We start from the raw sequence: 9717 nt of genomic DNA on the forward strand, positions 1-9717 counted from the left end.
TGTCAGTGATGCGGACGACGGGGCAGATGGTGACCTGACGTATTCTCTGTCGGCCGACAGTAAGTAGAACATTACAATTCTGTACATATATAGAATCAAAAAGCCCAAAAATATGATAAGAGAAAAATTACAAACAGCGCTTTTTTTTTCTTTTGTATTATAGAAACATACATAAAGTGTCTCATCAACTTTTGTCCCACGAGACACGTCAGCGACCAACTCTATGATTTTAGGTTCATGATCACCATTTCCCCTTTACATAGGAACAGAAAGGAATTTACTTCTTTATAATAAGTGTATTGTACATACCTGGAATGAGCAGTTGGGCTCGATGTCTGGTAATGATAGACCAGGGCAATTGTTTTTAGTGACGTAGTGGTTTCTTCATTACTTATAAGTATTTTCTGTTGCTAATCAAACAATGACATTTTTTCTCCCATGATCATATTTCAGATGACGGTGGCAGCAAGTTCGATATCGTGGCTTCCACGGGTGTGGTCGTACTGATCGACTCTCTCGACGCAGAGACATTCGCTTTGTACACCCTTACCATCACGGTAAGAAAGATGTTCTAGTTCTAATAGTTTTATCTGCATTTTTTGTTACCGACCGCACTGTTACCATTTCAGGTTGAAGACGACACATGTATTGAATACCATGTACAGGGATATAAAGCAGAGGGAATCGAAAGATTTTCATTAATATTTATTTTCATATCTCTCCCACACAGGTGACGGACGGCGGCACTAACCCATCAGCGTTGTCAAACAGCGCTACGTACACCCTTGGTGTCACTAACGTTAATGACGTCGCCCCTACCTTTGCGCAAACCTTGTACGAAGACACCATCTTAGAAACCGCATTAGCCAACACGGTTGTCCGGACCCTGGCCGCCACAGAGGGAGGGGAGGGTGACACTCTAACCTATTCTATAGTAGGCGGAAACACCAACAACAAGTTCGCCATCGCGGGAACAAACAATGACGAGATCCAACTGGCGACTGTGTTTGACCTGACGACTGACCCAATGACCTACCTGTTGGGGATAAAGGTCACGGACGGAGGAACACCTGAGCTGACCGCCACGACTACGGTCAGGGTGGACGTCACCCTGGTCAACTCCAACTCTCCGGCGTTTTCTTCATTCTTCTTCCCAAATTTCTTCCCAACACCTGTGAGTAGCACATGCACAAAAAAACAAGACAAGATACTGTATACGATTACGAGTAGTGAATGAATGAATGAATGAATGAATGAATGAATGAATGAATGAATTTTATTAACGTGTCATGCGTTAGAACGCCCAGCCCACGTGGGCTTATAAGACACACACAATACAAATCATAATTGAACAAAGGATATTATAACATGAAAGAACGTCAGGAACATAATCGGTATCGGGTAACAGACCAGATATCAAATCATAATCACCAAAATTAAACCATCAAACAAGGGTTTCGTAAAGCTAAACAGAGCAGAGTTTATACAGAAGATAAGGAAAAACATAATAGTAGACAGGAACATAATCGGAAACCATTATACAAATCGGGTAACAGACCAGATATCAAATCATAATCACATTAATCAAAACCATCAAACAAGGGTTCCGCAGAGCTAAACAGAGCAGAGTTTATACAGAAAATAAGGAAAACATAATACATGTAGTACAGTAGTAGTTGTACATAAGTGGACAGGTTGTGAGTTCAAGTGTATAATCGCCTTCTTCTTTTGTTCCAAGCTTTGCGTAGGAAGTTAGAAATTTCGGAGACCCCGTTTTCAAACAACCACTTAATTCTGAATTCGTCCCGTTCCCAGATGACCTCTGGACATTTGTCGAACATTTTGCAGAAGATGCTTTCTCGCAAGTCGTCATAAAACGGGCAGTAAAAAAGAAAGTGTGCCTCATTTTCTACCTCGCCCAGGCTACACATTGTGCAGATTCTATTATCCTCAGGTATTGCTTGATACCGTCCGGTCTCAATGTACAATGGTAATATCCCTGCTCGGAATTGCGCACAGAGGGATCTTTGGCTTTTACACAGGTTCCTTTTAACATAATGTTCTGTACAGTAGGCATCCTTAAATAATCTATAGGTTCTCAGTTTGGGCTTTAACTGTATACGATTACGAGTAGTATTTACCATAATGACACTCAAACATATATATATATGCTATGAATACAAGAGCGAACTTCCGCTAAATAGCCATATCGGTTGATTCTAGATATTAACAATTATATCATAATGGACAATTACAGTTGATTCTTGATATTGACAATTTCCTGTTAAAATCCACCAATACCGCATTTTTTGGCTTTCGAAGTTCGTTAGAGTGTGCTCCTCGATCTATTAAGCTAATGCCGTATGTTTTGTTCAGGTGGCAGAAAACACCGCGGCAGGAACAGTCATCACGACAGAAATAGCGACAGACGCAGATTACGGCTCGTACGGAACACTCACCTTCTCCTACACAGGTAAAGATACGTTGTTTAGGCCATTGCAAAACCAGAGATTAGTTGCACACAGTTTTTGTTGATGAAAATGAGAAATGAGTTTGATACTGTACACATACATGTAGCGGCATACGGAACATAAATTGCACGGAATGCATAGCTAAAGCTAGGGGCACAACCCGCCGTACTTGCAAGTGCGTGCTGTCTATGTGCCAAAACGTGGGCAATAGTTTGGTATCCGTAAGTGGTAAGTACCGTCTCCGTACGAACACGTGGCGAATCACACGGATTTGGGAGCACGCAGACGCGCCGTAGAAATTTAAGTGCATGCAGAACTTTCTCTGCGTTCGGGCTGCGGATTCGCCCTCCGTACGTGCCAGTACAGCCATTGGGCGCACAATGCACTGGCTCCGTGAGTTTATTAAAGTTTTCTCACGGTCAAGTGCTCTTGTAGTTACTATTGCAGCATCAGAATCCGGAGTCTCTGCGGTGGAATGGGTGGCATCTTCCTTGAGACAGCTGCTAGGACTTCTGGAGGCAGCCGCTAGGACCTTGAAAGGTCGTCCTATATATTCATCTCCGAAAAACTTACGTTCATCGCACTTGCACGCACTTACACCATGCGAGTGAGTGAGGAAACCGTACGTAAGCAGCACGTGTAAGTAGGGCCTGCATACGTTAACGTGGCACTCGCACAGAGACCGAACGTTGTACGCTCGTGCAACTCACCTACCACTTGCGCAACGAACGATGAACGCAACCGCTCTCCACCAGGCGTGGCGTGCAGACCACGTACGTACACCTTGCGCAAACGTGCGAGTGACGTGCGTTGACGTACTCCCTCCCTGCTCTTGCCAGTCGTTCCCCACGTTTTCAGGAATACGTGGCGGACGTGGCCTCCACAAAAAACGTACGGACAAATTGCACGTACGGTGGGTTGTGCCCCAGGCTTAAAGTCAGTCTCTTCTCCGTAGATCATATTGGATCTCAATAACGTTCTGGGTTGTTGCGTACATACGAACTGTATATGTTTAAGTTATATACGGTATACGAATACTCAGGACAAATATGTCTTGCCCAGTGTCCCCTACCTCGGACCTGTTTGTGTACGACGGCACCACCGGACAGCTGACGCTGGCGAGGCCGCCTGACTTCGAGACGGACGACCCTCAGTACGAGATCATCGTCACTGTCGAGGACGGCGGAGGACTGACGACAACGGCAACATTCACCGTGCCCATTACACCTGAGAACGACAACACGCCGTACTTCGACAATGGTATACTCTAACGAAAATATATGCTGCAGGCAAACATTCATTTCTTAGTAATGTACTTAAAATTAGGAACTTAACGATTTTGATTCAGCTAGAGGCAACAATCTGTTTTCTATACCGTTGTGAGGTGGCTTGTTGAAGTGATGCTTTACCTTACACTATTTTTGTTGCCACTGATCACTGGCATGAATCTTGTTAGACTAGTCCAGGATGGTTTTGTCAAAAAAGATTGAAAGCAATGTCATGGAAAAAAATCTCATTTTCAACTCTTAGCATAAAAGTTGTTGTTGTTAAATAACATCTGTGTTGGTAAATGACATTATGGATAAACTAAACTTTAACTAACCAACACAAAAATTGATTTGGACCCCAAATTTTCGGCCGACTCCGTCAGCCTTGTTCACGGAATGGACCCGCATACTGTAGCTTCCGGACGTGACGTTGGAGCCACGTGGCTACAGCAGAGGGTCGTAAATGCCCGATAACCTGTGTCGCCCCTCGTCTCTGTTCAACTCGTACTTGAAGCTTATTCACTATCCGGTTTCTTGTCATCAGGCCAGTACATCGCACAGATGTTCGAGAGCGACACAGCCGGCACCGAAATCGTCACCATGTTGACAGCTGACGCCGATGGAGACAACACGACAACCACCATCTTCACGGGTAACAGCCTCGGGAAGTTCCAGCTGAAGACCGGCACGGATACCACAACCAGCCCCGTGGTGGAGCTGGCCACTACCATCGACCTGAGCACGGACCCTTCGAGCTACACGCTGGTTCTGCAGTGAGTGTTCAGGCGTTACATTTATTTTCAATTCATGATACAGGGTACAATCCATCCATCTCTAGACATCAATAGCAGATAATTCTGAGTACAAATCTTTGGTAAATAAAGACATGTGCTGCATTTTGATATGAGCCATGTAAGTCATATACGAGATATCCTTCAAACGGTACTGCAATCTCAGCGAACGAAGAGCTAGTTTTAAGTCAGCAACACCGATATTCTAAGATATGCTAGGTTAGCACTTAATAAACAGAAAATTATATACTTTGGAACTAATTTCATGTGATAGCCACATTCAAACACCAGTCTGAGAGCTCTATTTTCCAGTGTTACCTTCGAAAGGATATGTGATACTAGTATATATGCTGTTGATGGTGATAGTTACTGAGATGTTGAAATCTGAATGTGTACGCGCTGAAATACTTTCTCTCCTGTGACGTGATGTTTTTTTTTGTCGTCCAGGGCGGTAGACAGAGATACGGCCGGACTGACCGGATCCACGACTATCAACGTCATCGTGACGGACACCAACACGGCGCCCACCATAGCAGATGCCACCTTTACGGTAAGTTCTTTATCATTTTAAACCTTTATTCTTAAAACAAATAGTAACTTTCTCAAAAACTAAGTCTATAATCTATAATCTATAGTCATTGTACAGGGAGTAATACAAGGTACTAGTGCCTGAGTATCACATGAATGAAAGTACATTTGTTAAGTGCAATAGGACAAGTATTTCTACTTGTAACGAACAATGAATTGGAGGCTGCTTACATTTGGTCTTACACGAATATTTGTTTTCACCTTCTTACATACAGATCAATGAAGATGCTGGAATCGGAGACACCGTCGGCACCGTGCAGGCGACCGACCCTGACAGCGGCACGGACGGGGAGCTCACTTATACAACATCAGGTTCGTCCATATATCTCTACGATAAAATTTCCTATGCCAAATTTTGATCCTAGGAAATTTCTCGTGTCAAGAGTCCAACAAGTCCTGCGAAATGCCACAACTAAAATGGCAAAAAAAGGAAACAGAAAACTACCTTTTACGAAACACAAAACTATGCTCATCGAGAGCGTATGCCAATTTGGAAATGCGTCTTTGGATCAATATTGCGCATTGTAATGGAATTCAATATACATGTAAATTTATATTGAATTCTATTGCAATACAGTCTATTGAAGCAAAGATGACTGTCACAAAATCCTTGTAGAGAGAGGCAACGGAATAAATCAATAGACGACTATTTTTCCAATGCCACAGTGCCTTTACGGTGAAATACATTTGCATTATAAATGCACATAAAGTGCGTCCTTGACGTTTTCTTCGTCTCTATTCCAGTGTCTCCTTCGGCCGGCGATAGCCTGTTTGTGTACGACACATCGTCCGGCGGAATCGAAGTTATCGGTGCGCTGGACTTCGAGACACTGACCCAGTACATCATGACCATTATTGTACAGGACGGCGCATCGGCATCGGCCACAGCTTCGGTACGTAAACTTCATCTGTGCAACTCATGTAAACCTAGAGTTAGAAGGAATTGTTAGTACATCATTCAGGCATGCGCATGTCAACTTGCCAGGAGAGTTGCGAAACCGAGGACAAGAGGAGCAACGCCTCTACATGTCTGAACAAATAGTTTTCTCTTACCACTTACCTGTACTTCAGAAATAATGTCTACTTTATAGTTTATTGTTTATTTCAATTTATCGCAGAGTTAGTGGGGTGAGAAAATAGGTGCGAACGCACCTTTGCTAGTTGTCTTCCCGAAAATCATTCCAGTAATTTGAGCCGAGGATTTGTTGAAGGTGTTCTAGATTTCTAGTTACGGTTGAGGTCATTAGCTGATGTTGCCGTACCGTAATGAAGAGTTTTATGTTATGTTTTTCAGGTGACTATCAATATTGGGGATGTAAACGATGTCGCGCCATCTTTTGACCAGACACTGTATCAGGTATGCCGTGTTACCGTTAAACATTTACGCCCATTGACAACTTCTTCTTTGAAAAATGTTAACTTTACGCATTTGTTAATTATATATTCCTCTAGTGATATTCAATGCCAAGTTTGCAATAGGATCTGTAAGATTGCTGGATGTCATATCTCCTTGAGAATTTAGCCATAGGTAAGAACACACCAAAAATCTGACACATCGGTGAAGTGTAGTATTTAAAACCAAAGTCAAAGTATTAATACTTATGCGTTTAATTCTATTGGATCCACTGGTGTGCACCAACGTCTACCCAGCCTAGCCACATGCAAGCCTTTACTAAAAGCATTCCATCTTTCTGTGTTTCTAAACTCAAACGTGTTGACAGGTGTCAATCAACGAGGACGAGAATGTGGGTACAAACGTGGTGACGTTCGTCATGACCGACTCTGAGGGAACGGGTTCCATCACATTCGACTTCGTCAAGGGAAACGGGGCGGGAAAATTCAGGCTCAACAGCAGCGCCGTGGAAATCAACTCAGTCATCAACATAGACTCGCCGGACCTGGACGATGTTCATTACACACTGGTCGTTAAAGCCATGGATGGAGGGACGCCAGAGCTGACCAGTACGGCCACGGTGGAGGTGGAGATCAACCCTGTCAACGAGAACCCGGACTTCAGTGCGCTGACCACTCCCTTCATTAGCCAGGTAACGCTAGAAGTTGATTCCCTCAGACTATTATCTCTTCAAAACTGTCTATTGTAATACATCTGGCAGATTGAAAAATAGATATAGTTAAAACAACCAACGTTACCTGCATTCGGGGAGTTCTACACTTCAAGACGGTTGCATCCAATGTTGCATATGTGCAAATGAGGTCAAAACCAATAACTAACAGCACCTTTATGTGGGTAATTGTACAACTTACATGTAGTTTCAAAATAATGCTTACCTGAATATTTGCTCCTTTCTATCTACTATGTTTGGCACAAACTATCTCACCGCTGTGCATATGTATATTTTTAAAACCTGCTAGGCGACGAAGGGCATGAGACACACATTATTCTGATCATCCAATGCAATTACAGCTGTTGGTATCTAATTCCACAGGTTCAAGAGAGTGACGCGATCGGTACAACCATCGCTACACTGACGGCAGTGGACAACGACTACGGCACCCAGGGGGAACTCACATATTCATTGGGCTGTAAGTGTACATGTTTATGATGTGGCAACGTAATTTTTTTTGTATGACCCAAAAGCATGCTTTGCGATTGTACTTGTGCTTGACGATAAAGCTGCCGACCGGATTTTGGAACAACAACAACAATTGTTCTTCCTTTTAGACGTCACCGTCCCTACAACGCAAGTACTGACGCTGGATCCCGATACGGCCGTACTGAAAGTGGCCACCGCTCTGGACTACGAAACACAGGACAAAGTCTACCGGGTGCATAATTTCTCACTAGTTTCATTCTGTGCTTGGTCTTGCAATAGTTTGTTGTACAGCCCATTATGCTGTTGTTTTGTGTTGATGGTGTTCAGCACCAAGGACAGGCATGTTTTGTGTGTGGATGGTGTTCAGCACAATGGACAGTCATTTTTTGTTTGTGAATTATGTTCAGCACCAAGGACAGGCATGTTTTGTCTGTGGACTGTGTTCAGGACCAAGGACAGGCGTGTTCTTGTGTGTGGATTGTGTTCAGCACCAAGGGGAAGGGTGTTTGTGTGTGGATTGTGGCCAGCACTAGGGACAGACATATTTTTGTGTATGGATGGTGTTCAGCACCAAGGACAGGTATGTTTTTGTGTAGGAATGTGTTCAGCAACAAGAACAGGCATGTTCCTGTGTGGATTGTGGTCAGTACCAAGGACAAGCATGTTTTTGTGTGTGAAATGTGTTCAGCGCCAAGAACAGGCATGTTTCTGTGTGTGAATTGTGTTCAGCAACAAGAACAGGCATGTTCCTGTGTGGATTGTGGTCAGTACCAAGGACATGCATGTTTTTTTGTGTGTGAAATGTGTTCATCTCCAAGGACAGGCGTGCTTTGTATGTGTAAAACTTTAGTCAAATGAGATGTTGAGTCTTTTTAGGTATAGTTTTGGTGATGGCCCATAATCACAAAATTGTTATGGTCTATAGTGGCACTGACAAATAACGAGTTTACCATTCTTCTAGGAAATATTTTTGTTTGTGAACTGTGTTCAGCACCAAGGACAGACATGTTTCTGTCGTGTTTTGTGTGTGTAAAAATTTGATAAATATGATAAAGATGTTCGAATGTTCTAGGTGGCTGGACAGCTATCTCATGCAAAATAGAGGTTTGGTGATTGCCAATAGAGTAAGTCAATAAAGATGTTGAAATATTTCAGGTGACAGTGACTGCCACGGATGGAGGAGGAGGGTCAGCGATTTTCACAGCCACAGTCAGCATCATGGACGTGAACGACAACACTCCCGTCTTCAACCCGGCTACGTACACGGCCAGTATTAATGAGGCCACCGCCGCGGTTAGTAGATCATATCAGAATTACTGCACAAGCTTCCTCAATAGGTGACAATGTAGTGGTTTCAGTCTGGTATCGGATACAGGCTTGAATCTGTCAGTTGTAACAAAAAGACGCCACAGCACCCAAAATATGTGTGCATTAATAACGTATTGCCAAAAGTGTGCAAGACATCAAACGAAAATAAGTCACCAACGACACATGTGTAGCATAATTAAAAATAATAAACTTTAAAACAAGCTGGAAAATTCTTACAGACTACAGTTACACCTGGTATATGTCTCTCGGAGGATAATTTTGATATGATAACTTCGAAATATCCACGTCTAAATTTTGTTAATGATTTGAAGTTTGATTTCTGGCCATGAACACCTGTCTAGCATGCTAGAAATATGCATCACGCTACTAGACATCTTACTTGTGATCTATGAAATCAATTAGAGACTAAAGTGACTCTTTACACAACCATCGCTTTATTCTCACCGACGTTTTGGTGACCGTCTGTCACCTTCTTCAGGGCAATTCTGACTGGTTCACATTGTACTGCAGGACAGGTGTCGCTGCTCAGACTTCAGATGCACCCGTCACAAAACGTAATCTGAACTGTGAGCAGCGACACCTGTCCTGCAGTACAATGTGAATCAATCAGAATTGCCCTGAAGAAGGTCACCGAATCGTCTCTTCATTCAGTGACGTACCAGCCTGATGACACTATTCACGAATCGTTTAACACACATTGCACTATTTCACAGGT

At 43.2% G+C, this 9717-nt stretch overlaps 1 protein-coding gene across 1 annotated transcript; it reads left to right on the forward strand.

Moving 5' to 3' along the window:
• Positions 1 to 940: 940 nt before the first annotated feature.
• Positions 941 to 9014, forward strand: LOC118428607 (protocadherin Fat 4-like). Its single transcript, XM_035838709.1, has 12 exons — positions 941 to 1174; positions 2377 to 2473; positions 3534 to 3731; positions 4284 to 4512; positions 4978 to 5080; positions 5334 to 5430; positions 5863 to 6011; positions 6413 to 6475; positions 6840 to 7163; positions 7566 to 7662; positions 7802 to 7905; positions 8829 to 9014. Exons 1-12 carry the CDS (start codon positions 1028 to 1030, stop codon positions 9012 to 9014), a joined length of 1794 nt encoding a protein of 597 aa, XP_035694602.1. The 5' UTR covers positions 941 to 1027.
• Positions 9015 to 9717: the final 703 nt, after the last annotated feature.

The sequence above is a fragment of the Branchiostoma floridae genome, chromosome 13 (assembly GCF_000003815.2).
Source record: "Branchiostoma floridae strain S238N-H82 chromosome 13, Bfl_VNyyK, whole genome shotgun sequence".
In the NCBI taxonomy this organism is placed as follows: Eukaryota; Metazoa; Chordata; class Leptocardii; order Amphioxiformes; family Branchiostomatidae; genus Branchiostoma; species Branchiostoma floridae.